The following is a 26,211-nucleotide window of genomic DNA, read 5'->3' on the forward strand; positions in this document are numbered from 1 at the left end:
TGTGGTTATTTGGTTGTCCTGTAACTTGATTATGTTCATGTAAACTCATAGAATCTTATAATAAACATGGTCATTTGCCATATTTAAGTTACTTCTGTAAATATCTCATCACTTTGATTATTAGATAAAATTTTATAAAATTATTTCTATAAATACTTATGTCTTCACACTCTGTATTGTGTTCCTTCTTAGCTTGGTGGTTGTCTGATGACCATATAGAGTAGATAGATAGGATGGACCGGTTTTGTAGGGGGGACAGATTTAGTTCAGTTCATGAAAGTGACCGTTTCTAATGCAAGACTGTGGGGTCAAGGGGCTGAGATGGGGTGCAAAATAATAACATCATGGGAATGAACTCAAGGCTATTGTGGAGAGAGTCTGTCATGTTTTATCCATACAGTTCTTTCCTCAATGTGAAGTATTATTAGGAGACCTGCCAACCTAACAAACTGTTGTTAAATCCACAGGAAATGAAGGATGCTGGCAGGTGGTGGATGTAGGGATGGAGCGTGGTGGGCAGAAGCCTGGTGGTTCAGCAAGGGCCTGGAAGGAGCTGTAAATGTTAGGCCAGAGGGACGATGGTCCAGATCCAGGACAGAGCTCTTGTCCCTGCACATCCCAGAGCTCAGGACATCCTGGGAAGGGAGACCATGGAAACAAGTGGGAGTGGAAGCCAAAGCCCCAGAGGGAGGAGGAATCTACAAGGAGGCATGTGCTACCCTATGTGGAAGCTGTATTCAGAAAATATTGAAGTCATAATTATTTCTTTTGTATATCTAAAGTTGGTGTCAAATATTCTTTTCCGTATGAAATTATGGTCTTTTAAAAAATATTGCCAATAGTGGGCAATTTCATTCAAATACATTCATAATGATGTGACTCCTCTATAATGACTTTAATATAACATAAAAGTATCTATTATCCATCTATCATCTATCTACCCTCTATCATCCATCACCTATCCACTTATCATCTATCTACTATCTAGCATTCTGATCTCTATTTGAAGTCTATTCAGCTAACTCAGCATTTATCCTCTTGGCACATGCCTTCAGGACTATGAACACATTTTCTACAATTGCTTTAGGCTCCGGATTTTTAGATTCCAATGATGTCCAGGTCAGCCAATCCATTTTCATTAATGTGGTTGTTTTAGTGCCATTAACTTCTTACCTCAGATACTGATGGTCTCTGTGCCATATCAGTGAACAGTCCCCAACTTTTCTGTGACATCTGTGCCTCCTCCCTGAGTTAACAGCCCCTTGTGTTGGATGGGGATTTCTCAGGAGATGGAGACACCAGCCATGCATGGGAATCATATCTGCAGGTGACAGAAAGGTGTCCATGTCTTGGTGTCTGTGCACTTAAAGATGTCGGCACTTCTTCCAAGCTTTCCAGATGACTGAGGAAGCAAACCCCATCAGCAGAGAACCATCAAGATCAGAAGTCTCCAGGTGTGCCCATGCTTTGCAGGTAGTTGTCAGGTGAGGTTAATACATCAGTGTGGAAACTAAAAGAAATGTGATCCTGGGAACAAGTGTCCTTTGCTTGTTATATTTACACCAGACTGGACATCAATATAGATTTTCCTATGAAGTTATGTGAGGAAGGACTGTTAAAATTGAATGTATTTAAAGACTTGATTTGGAAAGTTTTCTGGAGAAAATATGGATCCCTTCAAATATCTTTCAGACAGAGTATAGTGAATTGTGATCCACTCATTTGTTCACTATCTGATCAGAAAGGTGAGGCCATCACTTGACCTGCCTCCAACACAATTCATAGACCAAGTGTTGCCTTGACTGAGGACCAACAAGCCTTTGGATCCACAAAGAGATGCCCACAGGTGGATCTGGAAGGACCAGGGGAGCCTGACTCAATTTTTGTCCACTTATAAGGACATGCTCCCTCCCACACAGGCAAACTTCTCAAGATCTAGAGTAAACTCCACTCTCAGGGTGTGGGAGCCCACAGGTCTCTCCTCAGACAGGGCTGAAGTCCCTAAGGAAGGAAGAACTGTATTCGAGAAACAGAAGAGACTGTAGGGCCTTCCTTGTGCCTGGTGAGAGGTCCCAAAGGTGAGGGTTTCAGATGTCAGATGTGGGATGATGGGAATGGTTGTGACTGCTGGTGACTGGCCCAGGCTGAGTCTCCTTGTCCCCAGGGGTCCTGTCCCAGGTGCAGCTGCAGGGGTTTTGCCCAACTGGTGAGTGCCTTGCACACTCTGCACCTCACTGGCAGCATCTTGGGGTTCTCCATCTCAACCAGTAATTTCTGGTGGAATTGGATCCACCAACCAGAGTGGATGCAGTGGATGGTTCATATACTATCATATATTCTATATCACATACTAGGGTCCAGACCACAGGAGCCACATGTCCATCAGTTAGGCAGTTTGTTAGGCAAGAGGAAGAGGGATAAAGCAGGTGCTGGCCACACCCTTGGAGGTTCCCCCAGGGTTAACAGCCACACAATCAGAACCACCTATAAGGGTGAACAGGACAGGATAGGCCTAGCCACAGAGCTGGCTCAAACACCACAAAGGACTTCTGAGAGCTGAGCATGGGCCCAAAAATTGCAATTTGCCCTTAGGTTATTTAAAAGTCACGAGGGGGCATTCAGGACACCAGGGGTAACTGACATCTCCTGGGGTGCTCAGGTTACCAGGGGGAGCTGAGGACACAAGGGACGCTCAGTTCTGCATGGAGCACTCAGACCTCCAGGGGGATGCTCAGGTCTCCATGGGGCATTGAGGTCACTAGTTGCCACTCAGTTCACCTGGGGGCACTCAGGTCATCAGGAACGCACAGGACACCAGGAGCCACGTAGGTAACCTGGAGGTTCACAGGTCTCCAGGGGGCACCCAAGGTCTCAGAATTCATATCCAGAACCAGTGTTTCAGGGTCAGGTTTCCTGTGAAGCATCTTTCTCATCACGCCCTGGAAACTTCATGCTGACCAGTAAACAGTACACACTGTTTCCTAAACCATTTACAAACACAGATGTCTTCTAACATTTAGAGTGAACAGTCATATAGTAGTGCCGACCTTGACAGAGACCAAGCTTGGGGATAAATCAACTCATATACAGACCTGTGACTCACAAGTACACGGGCCACCATTTAAAATACATGTAAGTGATTTTCAAACAGAGGAGACTGACTCATTCAAGTGATCTAAATTTAATATATTTGAGCAGCTCCTCTCTCCTTTTATTTTCCTTAAGCTTTTCCTTTGATGCCCATGAAGAGAGACCATGAGGAAAGACCCTTGTGGTTGTCGAAACCCCACAGCATCTTCATCAACTCCGCGACTTTCTCTCAAGGATTCTCAGTACATACATGTTCCTGTGAGAGAAAAGAGTAGTTTCTACCCTTCACTCCTTTTGTTCTCCATCCAGTTCAGGAAGCCAGAGACAACCAGTGGGGAGGCACACTGAGTCAAGTCTTACAAAACGGTCAGCCTGGGGTCCATTCTACTGAAGGAGTTAAGGAATCATCCACTGGATCCACCTGTCTCTGCACCTCCTCTCCACAGAACATGAGGCCCAGACCTTCCTCACACTCAGCTGGACATGAAGTCAACTGTATGGGAGCAGATTAGGAACTCAGTTTAGTGGGTTATTTCACCGCAGTTTTCCATAGTAGCTACACTGTGTTGCACTCCCATCAAGTGAACTCTAGGATTGCCTGTTCTCCACATCCTCAACAACACTTGAGATGTTCTCATTGTGTTTGCCTTATTTTATCATAGCCTTGCTATCAGTTGTGAGGTGATATCTCAGTGGATCGGGGGTGGAATACTCTGATGATTAGTGATGATGAACACCATTCATATGCTGGATGGACATTTTTTCAACCTTAATAGTGAAATGGATATTTACATGTTTGACCCAAATTTTAATCAGGTGATGTGCTTACTGTTATGATTATAATTGTGATGTTTGCTATTGATGTTAAGGAGTCCCTCCTGTATTTTGGATATTAACTCCTTTTCAATATTTTTAATGTAATGTCTCCCATTTCATAGACTGCCTTCTCACCCTGCTACTGTTTGATTTGCCCCCTTTCTAGTTTGATGCAGTCCCCCTTGTCTGCCATGGTTCTCTGTGATTTTGCTTTTGTATCAAATAAATCTTTGTCAAGAGAATGTCATCATGTTTATCCTGTGTCTTTTCTTCGAAGGCATTTTGGGTCAGGTGTTCTGCTTAATCTTTAATCCATTTTGAGATTTGTTTGTGTTGACGTACATGTATGATGCAAGATTACGACCAAATGTCATTATTTTGCATGTGTATCTCAACACCATTTCTTAATGTTCCTTTTATTTTTGAGGGAGAGAGACAGATCATGATCAGGGGAGGCACAGGGATAGAGGCAGACACAGAATCCAGGCTCTGAGCTGTCAGCACAGAGCCTGATGTGGGGCTCAAACCCACAAATCATGACAACAATACGTGACTGGAAGTTGGATGCTTAGCTGACTGAGCCACCCAGGCGCCCCTAGTCAACACCATGTTTAAGAGACACAATCCTTTCCCCACTGTGCATTGTTGGAAATCTCATGGAGGATTTGCTGACTGCATCTTCACAATTCTACTTCTGGGCTCCGTAATGAGCTCCACTGGTCTATATGACTCATTTCATGCCAGCAGTACACTGTTGGAGTTAATGTACCTCTGCAATATATTTAGAAGGAAGAAGTGTTCTCCTTCTTCCAGGTTCTCTCCTCTTCAGGATTTTGTTTTTTACTTCCATGTGTTTTGTGGTTACATATGAATTAGTATATTTTTCAGATTCCTTTAAAAAAAAGGCATTGGTATTTTCATTGAGATAAAAAGATAAATATAAAATTAACATAAAAAGATACAACAGAGAAAAAAAGACTATCACAAATACAGAAAACAAATCACCTTCATTAAAATTTGAATTTGGAAAGATAAGTGAAATTAAAAAAAACATAGCTACCCTAGGGAAATAGGTAAGATTCAAACAAATTGCGATCGGAACTGAAAAAGGAGACATAACTGAACTAAACACATGAAAAGGATCATGAAGGAAAAACTTAGATATTTATAAGTCAACAATTAGATCACCAAGAACAAATTACACATTTTCTAGCATTATGTAATCCACCAAGACTCTTCCATGCAAAATACAAAAGGAACAAAACAAAACTTAGTAAGAAGATATCCTTAATGTAAAACCTTCACCCTCCAAAAAGAAACAAGGCGTTACTAAAATTCTACAATATTTAAAGAATAATTAATGCCAATACTTCTCAAACTATTACCAATTGCTGATGAAAAAGACCACTCCCAGATGCACTTTATGAGGACACCTTTATTCTCACAACAATGCGAGAGAAACACACCACAAGAAGGGAAACTACAGGCCAGTGTCTCAGATACACATACATGCAAAATTCCTTAAGTCCAAGCCTACTGAATTCAACAGCACACTGAAAGGATCATACATGATAATCCAGTGTGATTCATCCCTGAAATGCAAGTATCCTTCCACATACACAAATACAAAAATGTGATGTCCTCCATTAACAGAGGGAATGATTGAATCAAAGCCATCCTTAATTTGTTCATAAAATCATTAGACACAGTTTTTTCATGAACAAAAAACACATGTTCATCATTTAAAAATAACTCAATTAAAAAGGAGAAGGAAATTACCTCCACATGATCATGGCCACTATGAGAGCCCACACCTGACAGCATATTGAACATAAAATACTAAAACCATTCCTGCCACATCAGGAGCCAGGCAATGATGGTCATCCCCAATAGAAGTATTCCACATGATAACGTGAAGAATAACTATGCTGCCTCAAACCATGTCATCGTGTCACAGTCCTTATTTGGATTAAAGTCACGGGAGAAACAGCCAGTCCAAGGACACTCAGACCCTCCTTTGTCTCTTGACAGCAGGATATAAATCTCCCTCGGGAAACTCCCTTCCCTGTACCAGGAGGGGAGAACCATCCTTGACAGCAGAATAAGGAACTCAGGGACAAGAAGGTTGTGCAAACAAACCTAGTTACTTGACTAATTAAATACCCGAAAACCACACCTTTGCCTTGACTCTTACCGAATCCAATGTTTTGTTGTCTGAAAGTCACAAGTGCCACCTGCTTTGTTCATTCTCTGTGTGTCATATTATGAGGAAGCCCAGGCACTTGCAAAATGAAATTTATTCTCCCCTTTAGATCAGTCTTATGTCAATTGAATCCTTAGGGTGAAAGCCCAGGAGAAAAGAAGGAAAAAGCATTCTTCACCTACAACTGGAAGAAGTACCCACAAACTTTGGCAATAGAAAGAAATAAAAGACATTTAAATCAGTAAGGAGGAAGGAAAATTATTTGTTTGCAGATGACATGATCTTAAACATAACAAAACCCTAGAGATACCACAAAAAATATTAGAACCAGTTTTTTAAAATGAGGAAAAGTGCAGGATGCACAATGCGCACAATGAACAAAGAAAATAAATAAAAATAAACCACCTATGATTCTACACACCAGCATGGAAATACATGCAAAACAAATAACAAAATTATACAATTGAAAATGGCACAGAATAAAGTACTTGGGATTAAATTTCATAAAGTATGTAAAATAATTCTAGTGCGAAAATGACCTTTGTTGATGAAAGACATGTAAAAATGCACAAGTTCCGCAAATATACCTGTGCTCACTGATAAGAATTATTCATATTGTCACAGCACCATCCACACAAACTAATGTAGAAATGCATTCCAAACCTGCCATTCACCTTTAGAGAATCAAATCTAAGTCTGCAGTGTGATATATATGTAAGAGGACATGCAAATTGGGCCCTCTCTGTGCTGATAAAACCAGCCCAGCCCGACCATGCAGCTGGGAGAGGAGCCCCAGCTCCAGGGGTCCCAGGTGTTCCCATTCTGTGATCAGCACAGAACACACACACCTCACCATGGAGTTTGTGCTGGGCTTGGTTTACCTTGTTGCATTTTTAAAAGGTAATTCATGGTGAATGAGAGACACTGAGTATGTGAGTGGATATGAGTGAGAACAGTGGATGTGTGACAGTCTCCTGACCAAGATGTCTTGCGTCTGCAGGTGTCCAGTGTGACGTGCAGCTGGTAGAGTCTGGGGGAGACCTGGTGAAGCCTGGGGGGTCCCTGAGACTCACCGGTGTAGCCTCTGGATTCACCTTTAGTAGTTCCAGCATGAACGGGGTCCGCCAGGCTCCAGGAAAGGGGCTGCAGTGGGTCGCGTATATTAGTAGTAGTGGAGGTAGCACAAGCTACGCAGACTCCGTGAAGGGCCGATTCACCATCTCCAGAGACAATGCCAAGAACACGCTGTATCTGCAGATGAACAACCTCAAGACCGAGGACACGGCCACATATTACTGTGCAAGAGACACGGTGAGGGGACCTCGCTGGGAGCTCACACGCAAACCTCCCTGCGGGAGGGGATCAGCACCACCAGGGGGCGCACACTATGCACAATTCTGCTTTGTGTTGCCAGGAGCAGGTGCAGATGGAGGTTACAGGCAGGTTTCCTGTCAGGGTCTGGGGCTTCCTCTCCACACAGCAGTTTCCCCAGGGAGCCTCTCTGGACACAGGATTCTGTGCTTACCTATTAACTCTCTGAATTAGATACCTGTTGTCATAGGAAAACTGCACTAACATGCACAAAAGACACAGTTGTTTGCATTGCTTACTCCTGTCCCTCAACATGAGTGAATTACAGATTTCCTGAGGCACAATAGCTGAACATTTACATGAGTCCCAGATGCACTCCCTGTGCAGCCAGGACCACAAGCTTCCACAGCTCCCCATTAACTTCACCCAGCGCTTGTCCCAATCAAACAACGTGACACTCCCTCCTGGCACTTGCTACTCAGGACGTTAAATGAGCTACAGCTTTATTCAATTCCTCTAAACAAGAGATAAATCATCTCCATGTATTAGTCTGGATTCTCCTGAGGAACAGAACCCAAAGCACATTGGTTTGCATGTCGAAAGAGGTTGGGAATTCCCATGATCTACTGTCACAAGCTGGAGACCCAGGAAAACCAGTGGTGTAATATGTCTGATTCTGAACTAGGGTCTAGTCTCAGAACGTAGATATCTGATGATATAACTCTCATTACAAGGGCCAGAGGGGACCACTGTTCAATTCAAACAAGCACATGGGAGGTAAAAATGAGGGAATTCTTTCTCCCTCTGCATCAGATTCTATTCAGAACCTTAAAGGAATGGGTGATGCCCAGACAGAAACCATGGAGGGAGATGCCAGTCTCTTCTGGAAACACATCACAGACATCCACAGAAACAGTGGTGAAACTGGGCACCCATGACTCAGTCAAGATAACCGATAAAGTTAATCATGACAAGTCAACTTCCTGTAAACGTGGAGCTCAAAGACGGAAGACTTCAATTTAAATTAAAAATAAAAGAAGAAAATTAAATACATACATATATGAACTATTGGGACTACCTCAAAATAGCACGCTTCTGCACAGTGATGGAAACAATCAACAAAACTAAAAGGCAACCTATGGAATGGAAGAAGATATTTGTAAATGAAATATCCTCAGGGTTACTATTCAAACTATGCAAATGTTTTTAAATTATTTTCACATTATCAGTAGAGAGTGTGTCCATGCCGTTCAGCATACTGTCATGTGAGAAGCAAAATTCGTGTCTTCCACTTTGGTTTTGAGTTAGGATCTCACTGAACATGAGACCAACACTCTTCACAAAACTTGAACCATACAGTACAGTATTGTTAATTACAGGGGTAATGTTGTGGAGACCCCTCTAGAACTTAATCATCTTGCATAACAGAAAATCATACCCCTTGAGATCTATTCCTCATTGCCCCACCCTGCCAGCCCCTGACAACTGCCATTCCACTCTCCATTGTATTGTTATCAAATCCCAAATTCAGCTGAGTATTTCTGGAAAGGTCAATGTTCAAAGTTTTAGTTTTGGTGGGAAAAGAAGTTGAGCTTTATTTAGGAGGCCAGCCACCCGGAGAAAAGGCAGACTCTTCTCCAAAAGCCAACTCTGAGGGTTTCTGCCCAACCCAGGGGATTTTAAAGGACTAGACGGTACTTAAACAAGGGAGTTCCAAGGTGGATACCATTTTCAATCATGTGCAGCCTCCATGGTGCAAGCTGCCAACGTAACCTCAACTCCCCTGCATCTATCTCCCCCTGAGGAGAGAAACTCACAGGCATGGAAGAAGACTGCCAGAGGCCAGGAAAGAACCACAATAAGGGATTAGAGGGGAAATCCCCTGGGACTCACACATGTTCAGCAGTACTTTCTGTTCTCACCAGACGGCATAAGAAAAAACTAAAATACAACCTTGTACTTCACCAATCATGACACAGAATACTGGGAAATGTTTCCTCAGTAAACTCAGAGGAAGCTTCAAAGCAACAACCAAAAGGATCAAATGGCTTGCAAACTAAGAGCCAACCAGAATAAGACACGTAAAATTACAAAGCGATGTTTTTCAATACGTACAAAGGTAAAATTGACAGTCTACCTCCATATCGCATGGAAGTAGGAAGCATTGGTCTCCATAATGAGGAAAAGCAGTCATCCAGAGAAAGTGACCCAGCAGTACCACAGGACATGGAATTGGTAGAGAAGTTCAGTGTGTTATAATTGCATATCCCGTATCCAAATAGAAGGAGAAAAGATGGAATGTGTTGAATAGAGCCGTGTTTCTGGGTCCAAGTCCCTACCCATGTCCATGTGAGTACTGTTGACCATGGCCCACCTGACTCTCCACATCCACCCCAGGTGAACTGATGAGCAGGGCCACCCAATGCCACACCCTGTGACTGTTACCTAACCCCACAGGTGGCCCCAAGGTGTAGGGTGCTGGCCACCCAGTACAGCCCTCTGTTCTGTCTGATGGTCTAGATCTGGCTTTGCTGAGGATCCTCCATTTATCCACTCTCACTGGCAGATATCTCTGAGCAGGGGCATGAGGCTGGCAGAGGACCAGGTCACCCTGAGGACACCCCGCTTGCTGTTTGCGCTCTGGGCAGTGCTGGCTCCTGTCCAAGGTTCTCAAGGTCGTCCGTCATGGCGCTACATCTCTTCTGAGGTGGTAATTCCCAAGAAGGAGTTGCACCACAGCAAGGGCGTTCAGATGCCTGGCTGGCTGTCCTATAGCCTGCATTTTGGGGGCAAGAGCCATGTTATCCACATGAGGCACAAGAAACTCTTTTGGTCCAGACATTTGCTGATGATGACTCAGGATGATCAGGGAGCCTTGCAGATGGACTACCCCTTCATCCCTCCAGACTGTTACTACCTCGGCGAGATTCCTCTTTCCATGGTCACCATGGACACGTGCTATGGAGGCCTTGAAGGTATCATGAAGTTGGATGACCTTGCCTATGAAATCAGACCCCTCAGTGATTCCCAACGGTTTGAACACGTTGTTTCTCAGATAGTGGCAGACACCAATGCAACGGGACCTACTTATAACCTGGGATATAAGGGGGATAGGAACCCCCTGTTCTCTCAAGCAAATATCAGTGCAGCCCCCAGGATCTCTAGTAAGTTGTATTCATCCCATCATGGAATTTTGAAAGGACTTGTTCTCGGTTCCAAAACAATGTATAGTGTGTTCAACAACGTGTCAAAACGTGCCCGATTCCTCATAAGGCTTGTTAGTTTGACTGACTCAATGCTTCAAGGTATTGATGTAAGGCACTGTATTTCCTCCATGGTCATTTATAATCTGGAAGATCCAGTTGTCTTGAACAATTTTCAGGTGCCAGGGAGTCCGATTCATATCTACCTTCAAAGACACTTGTTTGTTGCTTTTAAACCACATACAGCTTTACTTATGAACAAAGATGCGCCACATGAACTTCAGTTTCAGCCAGCCACATATGCGGTATGCGGATCAAAATCCATCATCTCGCTTGCTTCTCTAGGCAGACATTTTTTATTGTTGTCTGTGTTAGTAGCCCAAAAAATTGCAAAATCTATTGGTATTTTTTATGACAATCAGTTTTGTGCATGCCAGAGGCGGTCTACCTGCATTATGAATCAATACCCTGTTATGACAGATTCTTTCAGTAACTGTTCCTTCATTCATATGCAGCATGTAGTGGTGACTAATTTTTGTGAGTGCATATTTGACTCAGGACTTTCCTGTTTCAATAAAAGCCTGACTCACGATCGTTGTGGAAACTATGTAGTGGAGCCAGGTGAGCAGTGTGACTGTGGCTCCTTCAAGCAGTGCTACAACAATCCCTGCTGTACGAGTGATTGTATTCTAACCCCTGGCAGCAAATGTAATACAGGCAGATGCTGTACAAACTGCACCTATTCCGATGCTGGGACACTCTGCAGGCCAATCCAAACTATATGTGATCTTCCAGAATACTGCTGTGGGGTGTCCGTGGAGTGCCCTGATGACTTCTATATGCAAGATGGAACCCCGTGCACTGAAGAGGGCTACTGCTATCATGGAAACTGCACTGACCGCACTATGCACTGCCAAGAAATCTTTGGCAGAAATGCTGTGAAGGGTGAAAATGTCTGCTATACCATAAATCAAAAAGGCAGCCGATATGGACACTGCAGAAGAGACCCAGGGGTATTCAAATCTAAACCCTGTTCCCCCACAGACATGCAGTTGGAAGGCTGCAATGTAGTAACGTCACCCATCTCCCTCAGCTGCAAGAGCATGTTGGATTTCACCAGTCTGAGATCTCAGGGTTCTGGTGTTTTGGGCTGGATTCGCATCGTAGCACAGGAACAACCGATATTGGTCATGTGAGAACCGGTACCCCCTGTGCTCCTGGAAAGTTCTGTCAGGATACCTACTGCAATGGCAGTGTGGCTCAGCTGAACTATGACTGTATCCCGGAGAAATGCAGTCACAGAGGGATATGCAACAATAACAGGAACTGCCATTGCCACGTAGGCTGGGATCCTCTGTGGTGCACTGGACGAGGCACTGGTGGGAGCACAGACAGTGGACCCCCTCCAAGAAGAATGTGGTCAGTCAGGCAAAGTCGTGAATCCGTGCAATATCTCAGAGAGATCTTTGCTAGAATCTATGTCTTAATTGCTGCATTCCTCTTTGGTGTTGCCGGAAATGTCAGAACTATCAACAGACAGAAAGTTACGCAAGAGACTGTTGATCAAGACAATGCATAATTCAGCCTCCAGACCCCTAAACAACTATAGACAGTCCATGTGGCTCATCTGTGAAAATACAGTAATGAGGCGGCACAGCTAACATCCACGTTTCCAGGGGTCTGCGGGAGACACAGGGGTCCACGGGCACATCATGTACCTGATACCAGGTCTCTGATGCGTCACTGAGCAGAACTCTGAAATAAAACTTGAAAACTGCATGCTTGTGGCCTCTATGTATTTTTGGTAAGCCTGTAAGAGCCCAAACAGTGCCTAAGACTCTGTGCAGAAAACCTGAGTCAGCAGCTGTGTCTTGGGCTGAGGTTTCTGGTTCCAGAAATAAGAGAAGTTGCCACTAGCTCCTTTAGGGACAAATTCATGAATTTTCCCCAAAACTGTGCTCTTGCACACTGAGCTTTGTCTCATTCTTCAGGTGACCTCTCATTTCCTGGTCCCAATATGGGTTCAGGGTGATGGAGGGCTACCACCCACCCATACTGCCTGTCCCACACTGGGGTGTCTGTGGGCTGTCAGGGAAAGGGACATGTATTGGATCCCAGCCAGTGCAAGCTGTGCCTTCCTGGAGAGCAAATTTCCGAGTGTGGGAGACTGAGACTATGAGGCTGAAAGTAGCCCCCAGTGAAATCAATCAGAAAGGTAGGCACAAGTGCCTATGGATGTCTCTGGCATTCCGAGGGAGCCCGATGAGTATGACCCCCTTTTCTCCTTCGTTTCTCTATCTTTCAGTGAGTTCATCCGTAGACGAGGGTCTGCCTAGGATTTCCACTTTGGTTCTCCCAAGAACCTTCTAGAAATCCTGCAGAGTTGAGCCTGTGGAAAGTTAGGGACCCTTTTTCTAAATATGTTTTACTACTTTTACATTGTCTAGAATATATTTTTAAATCATAATAGTGATATTAAAGTCTGTTTATTTTCTTCTGAATTGAAAATATACAACTTTTTAATAGTAATTGATTAGGAAATTTTCAGAACTGAATAGTAACTGTTTCAGAAATTACTTTGGAATAAGAATTTATCCCATAATTCACAAATAGATGTAAAACACATGAAGCAAATAACAGGATTTTCACTTCAGTTCATACCTAGAATCCTTTTGTTGGTGCAGATAGTCTTGTAAGTTGTACCAATGTGTCCCCATGCATGCACTTTGTCTCAAAGACACATGGTTACACAAAGTATTAGACTGCCATGTGTACACATATTCTCCACGTTCCAAGGCAAACAGGTAATCATACTTTCCCAGCACCTCCTGAAATTCCCGTGCAGCCACAATGCATGTTCCCAGCAAGAATGCGTCCAGGAAAGTTTGGGAAGGAGGGCTAAACAGGTGCCCCGGCCACCTGCTCAGTAAACTACAGAAGGATGCTAAGTGAACTGTGGAGTAACATCAGCCCTTCTGTCTGTTTGGACACACGTGTTACAGATGCAGACCTATTCAGTTAACAGCATACATGTGCTGGAAAAGTGAGTTTACCTTCAGGATAAAGTAAGAATGGGTCCTGTGGAGGATCTAGCTCCCACAGGCCACACCCACTAATTGATGGGAGTCTACACACCAGCACACAGCGATGTCGGCTTCAAGTATAGTGCTGGATCTGAGCTGACAAGCAGAATGTGGCTGAACCTAGAGCCTAGAAAGGTGAAGGGGAGGAAGAAATTCTCCACCAAATGTTCTTGTGGACCAAGAACTAAGTTCACATGACCTGGATTAACAGGGGAAAGAAACCAAAGTTCATTGCGTGTGCACAGAGGTCCCCCTAGATACACATTAACTGGATGAGAGAAGTGAGGGCCCCCTAAACTGACATTAATGAGCTAAGTAAAGTGAGTGCTCCCTAGAGTAATATTAACTAGATAAGTGAACTGTAGTGTGCCCCCTAGATTTACTAACTAGATAAAGTGAGTGCCCCCACAGATATATGCAAATTAGATAAGCTAAGCAGGTGCCCATTAGATTTATATTGACTAAATAAGTAAAGTGTAGCATGCCCCCTAGATTTACATTAACTAGATAAGCTAAGTGAGTGTCCCCTAAATTTACATTAACTGGATAAGCAAGGTGAGTGCCCCTTAGATTTATATTACTTAGGTAAGTGAAGTGTAGCTTGCCCCCTACATATACATTAACTCCATAAACTGAGTGCCCCCTAGATATACATTAACCAAATAAGCAAAGTGGAGTACCCCCTAGATACCCATTAACTAGACTGGCAAAGTGACTGCCCTCTAGATTTATGTTAACAAGAGAAGCAAAGTGAGTGCCCCCTAGATGAATAACTAGATAAGTGAAGTTAGTGACCCCTAGATTTACATAACTAGATAAGCAAAGTTTAACCTGCCCCCTAGATTTATATTAACTAGAAAAGTGAAGTGAGTGCCACCTACATATACATTAACTCCATAAGGGAAGTGAGTGCCCCCTATATATACATGAAGGAGGTAAGTGAGGTGAGTGCCCCTAGAATTATATTAACTAGATAACGAAGAGCGTGCCCATAGATATACATATACTGGATAAGCAAAGTGAGGTTTCCCTAGATTTACATTAACTATCTAGGTGAAGTGTAGCTTGCCCCCTAGATTTACATTCACTACATAAGCAAAGTGAGTGTGTCCCCTAGATTGACATTAACTAGATATGGGAAGTGTAGCTTGCCCCTGAGATTTGCATTTACTAGAAAAGCAAAGTAAGTGCCCACTAAACATAAATTAACTGGATAATTAAAGTGAGTTCCCGCTATGCTGACATTAACTAGATAAGCAAATTGAATGCGCCCTAGATATACATTAATTAGATAAGCAAAGTGTGCTTACCTAATGTGTCCCATAGATTTTCATTAACAAGACAAGGAAATGAGTGCCCCCTAGATTTACATTAACTAGATAAGTGAAACGAGTGCCCCAGAAATTCACATTAACTAGGTGAGTTAAATGAGTGCCCACTACATAAAAATTTACTGGATAAGTGAATGATGCCTAGATTTACATTAACTACATAAGGGAACTGAGTGCCCCCTAGATTTACATTAACTAGATAGGTGAAACTAGTGCCCCATAAATTCACATTAACTAGGTGAGTTAAATGAGTGCCCACTACATAAAAATTTACTGGATAAGTGAATGATCCCTAGATTTACATTAACTACATAAGGGAACTGAGTGCCCCCTAGATTTACATTAACTAGATAATCACAGTGAGTTCCCCTAAATGTATTTCAACTAAATCAGCGCAGTGCCCCCTAGATTTATATTAACTAGTTGCACTAGATCAATATTAACTAAATAAGTGAACTTTAGTGTTCCCACTAGACTTAAATTAACTACATAAGGGAACTGAGTGTCCCCTAGATTTAAATTAAATCGATAAGCAAAGCGAGTGCCCCCTAGGTCTATATTAACTACATAAGGGTGATGAGTGCTCTCTAGATATACGTTAACGAGATAAGGGAAGTTAGTGACTCCTAGATACACATTAACCACACAAACAAAGCATTGCCTGCTGTTTTCAGCAAAGCCAGAAAGCAGTGTTCTCCTTTGCGATGTGTTCCCTGTAATGTCCTACACCAGGACATACCTATTTGATTTCCCACATGTCTGACTTACTTCACTTATCCTGATGCCCTCAGGATCCACCCATGTTGTCACAAAGGGCAAATTTTCCTTCTTTCTTATGGACGAATCATAGAATTCCACTGTACATACAGGCCACACTTCTTTTTACCCATTCTTCTGTCTGCGGACACATAGGGTGTTTTGGTTCTTGTAAATAATGCTACAATGCACAAGGGTGGGGGGAATGAAGATATCATTTAAAGTTAGAGTTTTCACTTTCTTTGGAAAGTTGGACTTCCACAAAGACTCCAGTCCCTGTGTGATCAACTGAGACTGTTTCCCAGAACCTCGGCGACCACAGACAAGAAAGGTGGAGCAGGTTCAGGGGTCACTGTAGAGTCCATAGCCACACTCAGGTATGTTCACCTATGCATGTGTAGGGAAGACTCTTCAGGGGTCCATTGGCATATGGAGCTGGATCCCACAGGGCCGAAAAATGCACATTTGTTTGTGGATGGATGCCAAGTTTTGGATGGGTGTGAGAGACAACACAGGGTCATCTTAGGCTGCTATGAGGCTGACATTACCCCTCTACTACACTTCCAATTCTTTTGTGAGATTCAAAAGACAAAAGCATCAAGTGTGACTATAAATCAATGCTCATGGGTACACAATACATACAGATGTGACCTGGGACATCAGTAGAGTGGGGAGTGGTGTGGAGCCGTTAAAGTGTACTTGTCCATGGGATTGAATTTAAGTAGTTATCAGTTGACAATAGACTGTTATGGCTTTAGAGTCTTTTGTGTAAGGGCATGGTAAACCCAAAGGATCTATCTAAAGAATGTGCACAAAAGGAACAAAGAAGAAAATGAAAATGTGTCACTGCAAAATATCAACTAAGCACAAAGGAAGCCATTCATATGGGAAATGGAGTACAAAAGCTGTGAGATGTAGAAAGAAAACACAGATCTTATGTTATGTTCCAATCACAATGAGGAAAAGTGTTCACCTCTCTTGTTTTGTTTTGTTTTGTTTTGTTTTGTTTTGTTTTGATTTACATCCCAAATTGCTCATGATCTATCCGCTGGCCATAATGCCTTTAATTTTCTTCAAAAATGCCACGATCTCTACTTAGCACCAGTGTCCTAACACCTGTTGTTATGGCTGTTGTTTCTATGAGTGTACAGAATCACATGAAATTATTCCCACCAACACAGACACATGCACACTTGTATGAAATCTTCTCTGTGCATAAACATCTTTAGGGTTAATATCACATATTGTATGATTTGCAGTCATGTCCATGCATAGTTAAATTATTACTAGCCAAATGTGTATAGGAATGTCTTCTAGGAATACCTTTTTTTTTGACCCCAGATTTATTGAGAGATAGTCGACATATAACATTATGTAAGGTTAAGGTGTACAATGTGATGCCTTGATACATGTATATAATGCGAAATGTTTACCAAGTTGAAGTGAGTCAATACATTCTTCAGCTAATTATGGCAAGAACATAAAGCAACTTGCAATATACAATATGTATATTCATTATTGTCATCTTACTGTACATTAGACCCATGGAAGCTTTTTGTCTATCTTCTAACTGGAAGTTTGGACACACTGAGCAATGCCCTCCCCCATTTTCCCTGCCCCTCAGTCCCTGGAACCCACCATTGCACACTCTGTTTCTGTGAATTTGATGTTTTTAGACTCCACATGTAAGTGTGATCACACAGAATGTGTCTTTCTCTGTCTGACTTATTTAACTTAGCATAATGTCTTCAAGCTTCATCCATGTAGTCACAAGTGGCACGATTAACTTTTATATGGATGATATCTATCATCTATCTATCTATCTATCTATCTATCTATCTATCTATCTATCTATCTCTGTATCCATCCATCTATCTATCTAATCTCACATCTTCTTTATCTATTAATCCCTTGATGAGCAGTTAGGTCTTTTCAGTGTCTCAGCTATGGAGAAGAATACTGCAATGAACATGGGGTGCACATATCTCTGATGTAGTGACTTCATCCCCTGTACATATCACTCGGAAATGGGATCGCTGGGCACAACCATACTTTTGTTTCTAATTTTTTGAGAACTCTCCATACACTTTTCAGTAGTAACCTCAGCAGTTTACATTCCTAGGGACAGTGTACCAGGTTTGCTTATTTCCACATGCTCACAAGCATTTGTTATCTCTTGTCTGATGGTAACAGCCATAATAACAGGTGTGAAGTGTTATGGGATTGTGGCTTTGATTTGCATGTCTCTGCTGATGAGTGATGTTGAGCACCTTTTAATGCACTTGCTGGACGTTTGTACATGGACTTTGGAAACATGCCCTTTCAAGTCCTCTACTCCCCAATTTTTTTAAAAATTGGGTTGCTTGTTATAATATTCAGCAAAACAAGCTTTTTTTAAATTTTGGATATGAACCTCATATCACACGTTTTACAATTTTTTTTCCATCCCTGTAAAATGTCTTTTCCTTTGGTGAATGTTTCTTTTCCTAAGCAGAAGATTTTTAGTTTGATGTGTTCTCACTCACTGATTTTTGTCTTCATTGACTGTGCATTTGGAGTCATATCCAAAACATCATTTCCAAGGCCAAGGTCAAGGAGATTTTTGCCCATGTAGTTTTTAGGTGTGTTATGGTATCCCTATCTGGTTTTTGTGTAAAAGGAAGGAGGGCATTTTAAAACTAGTGGGGACATTCACTCTTCCTCTCAACTTGGGCACTAGCAGACAGCCCCTTTGTATCTCCAGCTGAGGAGGGAACCACAGTCTCCTGGAAGTAGCATAGCAGGAGACTTCCAGAAGCCAGGAAAGAATCACAATAGAGGATTAGAGGGAAAAAAATCCTGGGGCTCACACGTGGTCAGCAGTAGTTTCACTTCTCCCCAGCTGGAATAAGAAAATACTAAATAACAACCTTGTACTTCACCAATCAGGACACAGATACTGGGAAATGTTTCCTCAGTAAACTCAGAGGAAGCTTCAAAGTAACAACCAAAAGGATCAAATGGCTTGCAAAATAATAGCCAACCAGAATAAGACATTTAAAATTACAAAGCAATGTTTTTCAACACGTACACAGGTAAAATTGATGTCTACCTCCACATCCCAAGGAAGTAGGAAGCAGTGGTCTCCATAATGAGGAAAAGTAGTCATCCAGAGAAAGTGAACCAGCAGTACCACAGGACATGGAAGTGGTAGGGAAGTTCAGGGTGTTAAAATTGTATAATCTGTATTTAAGTAGCTACAGGAAAGATGGAATGTGTTGAATAGAGCCATGTCTCTGGGTCCAAGTCCCTACTATGTCCATGTGAGTATGCTTGGACAGGGCCTGCCTGCGTCTGCCACATGTGCCCCAGCTAAACTGATGTGCAGGGTCACCCAATGCCACACCCTGCGACTGTTACCTAACCCCACAGGTGGTCCCCAGGTGTAAGGTGCTGACTGCCCAGCACAGCCCTCTGTTCTGTCAGATGGTCTAGATCTGGCTTTGCTGAGGATCCTCCATTTATCCATTATCACTGGCAGATGTCCCTGAGCACAGGCATGAGGCTGGCAGAGGGCCAGGTCACCCTAAGTGCGTCCCTCTTGCTGTTTGCATTCTGGGCAGTGCTGGCTCCTGTCCAAGGTTCTCAAGGTCGTCCCTCATGGTGCTACATCTCCTCTGAGGTGGTATTTCCCAAGAGGGAGCTGAACCACAGCAAGGGCGTTCAGATGCCTCCCTGGCTGTCCTATAGCCTGCGTTTGGGGGGCAAGAGACAAAACTTCATTTTTACTTTCAATTTCTATTAAAAATATTCTTATCTGGGGAGAGAGGGGAAGATGGAGGCTTAGGAGAACATCGTATCATGCTGATCGCTTAGATTCCACCCACATCTGCCTAAATAACCCAGAAAACTTCCAGAAGACTAGCAGAATGGACTCTCCAGAGCCAAGAACACACAAGAAGCCTACAGAAAAGGGTAGGAAGGGCAGAGAGGTGCTGCATGCTATACAGACGGGAGGGAGGGAGCCAGGGCAGTGGAGGGGGAGACAGCCCGGCAAGGCACAACCCCCAAAGTCTGGCTTGCAAAAGCTGAGGGGCTGGACTCTGTGAGTTCTGACTGCCAGCAGGGCTTAACATCTGGGATGCTAACAGTCAACAGCTCTGCTCTCAGATAGTGGGCAGAGTAAGAGGACACCTGGAGGCAGAGTTGATGAGTCCCAGAAGACAGAGCTCAGCTCGGCAGGAACAAAGGCAGTGGCCAGCGCCATCACCCTCTCCCATCCCCCAGCCAAAATCCCAAAAGGAACCAGTTCCTGTCACCAAACTTGCTTGCATCACACAAACATCCAACACTGTGCTTCTGTGGATCCATCCTTCCGACGGGTCTGCCTCCCTCCTGGTGCTTCAGGGCCCCTACCACAGGGGACCACTGATGGCAAAGTGAGCTAAGCCTACCCATCCCGTCACTGTGCACCTTGCAGATCCACCCTGGTTAATATGCCAGAGCCTGTCAAAGCAGCACCCCAAGCCTGGAAGTGTGCAAGCAGCACAGACAGGGGCCACACCACTCCACAGTGAATCTTGCCCCTAGGAGAGGGTAAGATAAGGTACACACCAGTGTGACTGTGGCCCCAGCGGTGGGCTGGGGGCAGACATTGGGTCTGACTGCAGCCCCGCCCACCAACACAAGTTACACCAGACAGCACAGGGGAAGAGCCCTGCAGTTTGGAGCCACCAAAGGGACTACCAAAAATGATGAAATGGAAGAACTCGCCTCAAAAGAAACTCCAGGAAGTAGCGACACCTAACGAATTGATCAAAAACGATTTAAGCACTATAACACAACAAGAATTTAGAATAATAGTCATCAAAGTAATCACTGGGCTTGAAAAAAGCACAGAAGAAAGCAGAGAATCTATTACTACAGAGATCAAGGGACTAAGAAATAGTCATGAGGAGCTAAAAAATACTGTAAATGAGGTGAAAAATAAAATGGAGATGGCCGTAGCATGGACTGAAGAGGCAGGGAGAGAATAGGTGAATTAGAGGATAAACTTATGGAAAAAGAGGAAGCTGAGAAAAAGAGATTAAAAAAATCCAGGAGTATGAGGGGAGAATTAGAGAACTAAGTGATGCAATCAAATGGAACAATATCTGTATCATAGGAATTCCAGAAGAGGAAGAGAGAGAGAAAGGGGCTGAAGGTGTACTTGAACAAATCATAGCTGAGAACTCCCCTGATCTGGGGAAGGAAAAAGGCATTGAAATCAAGAGGCACAGAGAACTCCCTTCAGATGTAACTTGAATTGATCTTCTGCACGATATATCATAATGACACTGGCAAAATACAAGGATAAAGAGAAAATTCTGAAAGCAGCTAGAGATAAACATGCTCTAACTTCCAAAGTGAGATCCATAAGAGTAGTGGTAGACCTATCTACTGAACCTTGGCAGGCCAGAGAGGAATGGCAGGAAATCTTCAATGTGATGAACAGAAAAATGCAGCCAAGAATTCTTTGTCCAGCAAGTCCGTCATTCAGAATAGGAAAGATAAAGGTCTTCCCAAACAAACGAAAATGGAAGGAATTCATCACCACTAAACCAGCCCTACAAGAGATCCTAAGGGGGATTCTGTAAGTGAAATGTTGCAAGGACCACAAAGTACCAGAGACATCACTACAAGCATGAAACCTACAGATATCCCAATGACTCTAAACCCATAACTTTCGATAAGACTGAATGTAAATGGACTAAATGCTCCAACCAAAAGATATAGGGTATCAGAATGGATAAAAAAACAAGACCCATCTATTTGCTGTCTATAAGAGACTCATTTTAGACCTGAGGACACCTTCAGATTGAAAGTGAGGGGATGGATAGGTATCATGCTACTGGAAGTCAAAAGAAAGCTGGAGTAGCCATACGTATATCAGACAAACTAGACTTTCAATTAAAGGCTGTAACAAGAGGTGAAGAAGGGAATTATATAATAATTACAGGGTCTATCCATCAGGAAGAGCTAACAAGTATAAATGTCTATGCACCGGATATGGTACCACCCAAATATATAAAATAATTACAAACATAAGCAAACTTAGTGATAAGAATGTGATCATTGCAGGGGACTTTAACACCCCACATACAACAATGGATAGATCATCTAGACACAGGATCAATAAAGAAACAGGGCCCTGAATGATACATTGGATCAGATGGACTTAACAGATATATTTAGAACTCTGCATCCCAAAGCAACAGAATATACTTTCTTCTTGAGTGCACATGGAACATTCTCCAAGATAGATCACATACTGGGTCAGAAAACAGCCCTTCATAAGTACAAAAGAACTCAGATCCTACCATGCACAGTTTCAGACCAAAATGCTATGAAACTTGAAATCAACCACAGGAAAAAGTCTGGAACACTTCCAAAAGCATGGAGGTTAAAGAACACCCTACTACAGAGTGAATGGGTCACCCAGGCAGTTAGAGGAGAAATTTAAAAACATATGGAAACAAATTAAATTGAAAATACAACACTCCAGGGGGGCCTAGGTGGCTCAGTCGGTTGAAATTCCAACTTCGGCTCAGGTCACAATTTCCCAGCTTGTGAGTCCGAGCCCTACGTCCGGGTCTGTGCTGACAGCTCAGAGTCTGGAGCCTGCTTTAGATTCTGTGCCTCCCTCTCTCTCTGCCCCTAACCCACTCGCATTCTGCCTCTGTCTCTCTCAAAATAAATACACATTAAAAAAAAAAAGAAAATAAAACAACCCAAATGCTTTGGGATGCAGCAAAGGCAGTCCTGACAGGAAAATACATTGTAATCCAAGCCTATCTCAAGAAACAAGAAAAATCCCAAATACAAAATCTAACAGCACACATAAAGGATATAGAAGCAGAACAGCAAAGACACACTAAACCCAGCAGAAGAAGAGAAATAATAAAGATCAGAGTGGAAATAAACAATATAGAATCTAAAAAACTGAAGAGCAGATCAATGAAACCAAGAGTTGGTTTTTTGAAAAAATAAACAAAATTGATAAACCTCTAGCCAGCCTTCTCAAAAAGAAAAGGGAGATGACCCAAATAGATAAAATCATGAATGAAAATGGAATTATTACAACGAAACCCTTAGAAATACAAGCAATTATCAGGGAATACTATGAAAAATTATATGCCAACAAACTGGACAACTTGGAAGAAATGGACAAATTCCTAAGCACCCATGCACTTCCAAAACTCAAACAGGAATAAATAGAAAATTTGAACAGACCCATAACCAGTAAATAAATTGAATCAGTCATTAAAAATCTCCCAACACACAAGAGTCCAGGACCAGGATTCCCTGGGGAATTCTATCAGACATTTAAAGCAGAGATAATACCTCTAGTTCTCAAGCTGTTCCAAAAAATAGAAAGGGAAGGAAAACTTCCAGACTCATTCTATGAAGCCAGCATACTTCGATTCCTAAACCAGAGACCCAGCAACAAACACAACTACAGCCCAATATCCCTGATGAATATGGATGCAAATATTCTCAATAAGATACTAACAAATCGAATTCAACAGCATATAAAAAGAATTATTCACCATGATCAACGGGATTCATTCCTGGGCTGCAGGCCTGGTTCAACATTCGCAAATCAATCAGTGTGATACATCACATTAATAAAAGAAAAGATAAGAACCATATGATCTTGTCAATCGATGCAGACAAAGCATTTGACAAAATTCAGCATTTTCTCAGTAAAAACCCTCAAGACACTCGGGATAGAAGGAACACACTTGAACATCATAAAAGCCATTTATGAAAAGCCCACAGCTAATATCATCCTCAATGGGGAAAAATTGAGATATTTCACTGCTGTTGTTTAACATAGTGTTGCAAGTGCTAGCATCAGCAACCAGACAACAAAAGGAAATCAAAGGTATCAAAACTGGCAAAGATGAAGTCAGCTTTCACTTATTGCAGATGACATGATACTACACATGGAAAACCCAATAGACTCCACCAAAAGTCTGCTAGAACTGATACATGAAATCAGAAAAGTCGCAAGATACAAAAGCAATGTACAGAAATCAGTTGCATTCTTATACACTAACAGTGAAGCAACAGAAAGACCAATAAAGAAACTGATCGCATTCACAATTGCACCAAGATTCATAAAATACCTAAGAATAAACCTAACTAAAGATGTAAAAGATCTGTATGCTGAAAACTATAGAAAGCTTATGAAGGAAACTGAAGAAGATGCAAAGAAATGGAGAAACATTCCATGCTCATGGATTGGAAGAAAAATATTGTTAAAATGTCAATACTACCCAAATCAATCTACACAATCAAAATTGCAATCCCAATCGAAATTGCACCAGCATTCTTCTCGAAGCTAGATCAAGCAATCCTAAAACTTGTATGGATCCACAAAAGACCCAGAGTAGCCAAATATTGAAGAAGAAGACCAAAGTGGGAGGCATCACAATCCCAGACTTTAGCCTCTACTACAAAGCTGTCATCATCAAGACAGCATGGTATTGGCACAAAAACAGACACATAGACAATGGAATAGAATAGAGACTCCAGAATTGGACCCACAAATGTATGGCCAACTAATCTTTGACAAAGCAGGAAAGAATATCCAATGGAAAAAAGACAGTCTCTTTAACAAATGGTGCTGGAGGAACTGGACAGCAACATGCAGAAGAATTAATCTAGACCACTTTCTTACACCATTCACAAAAATAAACTCAAAACAGATAAAGGACCTGAATGTGAGACAGGAAACCATCAAAACCCTAGAGGAGAGAGCAGGAAATAACCTCTTTGACTTCGGCCACAGCAAATTCTTACTTGACACATCTCCAGAGGCAAGGGAATTAAGAACAAAAATGAACTATTGGGACTTCATGAAGATAAAAAGCTGCACTGCAAAGGAAACAATCAGCCAAATTAAAAGGCAGCCAACGGAATGGGAAAAGATATTTGCAAATGACATATCAGACAAAGGGCTAGTATCCAAAATCTATAAAGAACTCATCAAACTCCACACCTGATAAACAAATAATCCAGTGAAGAAAGGGGCAGAAGACATGAATAGACACTTCTCTAAAGAAGACATCCAATTGGCCCACAGGCACATGAGAAGATGCTCAACGTCTCTCCTCATCAGGGAAATACAAATGAAAACCACACTGAGATACCACTTCATGCCAGTCAGAGTGGCTAAAATGAATAATTCAGGAGACTATAGATGCTGGAGAGGATGTGGAGAAACGGGAGCCCTCTTGCACTGTTGGTGGGAATGCAAACTGGTGCAGCCATTCTGGAAAATAGTGTGGATGTTCCTAAAAAAATTGAAAATAGGTCTACCCTATTAGCCAGCAATAGCACTGCTAGGAATTTACCCAAAGGATACAGGAGTGCTGATGCATAGGGGCACTTGTACCCCAATGTTTATAGCAGCACTCTCAACAATAGCCAAATTATGGAAAGAGTCTAAATGTCCATCAACTAATGAATGGATAAAGAAATTGTGGTATCTATTCAAAATGGAGTACTACCTGCCATTGAGAAAAAATGAAATGTGGCCTTTTGTAGCAACGTGGATGGATCTGGAGAGTGTTGTGCTGAGTGAAATTAGTCATATGGAGAAAGACAGATACCGTATGTTTTCACTCTTATTTGGATCCTGAGAAACTTGACAGAAGACCATAGGGAAGGGGAAGAAAAAAAAGTTAGAGAGGGAGGGAGTCAAACCATCATAGACTCTTAAAAACTGAATAAACTGAGGGTTGATGGGGGGTGGAAGGGAGGGGAGGGTGGGTGATGGGTATTGAAGAGGGCACCTGTTGGGATGAGCATTGGGTGTTGTATAGAAACCTATTTGACAATAAATTTCATATTTACAAAATAATCTAATTTAATTGTCATTACTATGTTTTTTTAGTTTTATGTAAATTTTTTCAAATTCCATTTTATTTCCATCATTTTACTTTAGTCTACTACAGTATATTCACTTTTTCAAATTATCAAATGATTTCTTTTTTTCTTTTCTTTATCTTTATTCTCTTTTTCATTACTTTTTTTCTTAAATACAGAACAAAAAATTCATAATTTTTATTAAAAATATTTTTATTTAATTTTTTCTACTATATACTTTACTTTTGTCTATATTACTTTCAAATTCTATTTTACTCCCATCTACCCATTTTACTCTACATCAGTGTATGCATTTTTTCAAATTCTCAAATGATTTACTTGGCCCCCTTTTTTTCCCTAATCTGTCAAACCACTTTCAACACCTAAACAAAACACACCTAGGATCTAGCATTAACTACTAGATTTGTGTGTGTATGTGTGTGTGTGTGTTTAATTTTTAATTTTAATATTTTTGAAATTTTGTTTTATTTCAATATTTCTACTTCATTAATTCCTTTTCTCTC

At 42.0% G+C, this 26,211-nt stretch overlaps 2 protein-coding genes and 1 pseudogene across 2 annotated transcripts in view; 2 read left to right on the plus strand and 1 right to left on the minus strand.

The window, feature by feature from the left end:
* LOC147579609 (uncharacterized) overlaps positions 1-2,933 on the minus strand; it is a 46,866-nt gene extending 43,933 nt beyond the window's left edge. Inside the window, exon 1 of the mRNA XM_086708435.1 lies at positions 2,779-2,933. Within this exon, the coding sequence (XP_086564561.1) occupies positions 2,779-2,933 (155 nt within the window). The remainder of the gene's footprint in view (positions 1-2,778) is intronic.
* A 3,986-nt stretch (positions 2,934-6,919) lies between these two features.
* Positions 6,920-7,654, plus strand: LOC147579611 (immunoglobulin heavy variable 3-23 pseudogene; annotated as a pseudogene).
* A 2,350-nt stretch (positions 7,655-10,004) lies between these two features.
* On the plus strand, positions 10,005-12,312 carry LOC147579612 (disintegrin and metalloproteinase domain-containing protein 21-like). Its single transcript, XM_086708443.1, is given in 2 exon segments — positions 10,005-11,673; positions 11,676-12,312. Coding segments are annotated over 2 exon segments (2,196 nt in total). The 3' UTR covers positions 12,203-12,312.
* The last annotated feature ends 13,899 nt before the right edge of the window (positions 12,313-26,211 follow it).

The sequence above is a fragment of the Puma concolor genome, chromosome B3 (assembly GCF_028749965.1).
Source record: "Puma concolor isolate L17-30 chromosome B3, mPumCon1.1.hap2, whole genome shotgun sequence".
Taxonomy (NCBI): Eukaryota; Metazoa; Chordata; class Mammalia; order Carnivora; family Felidae; genus Puma; species Puma concolor.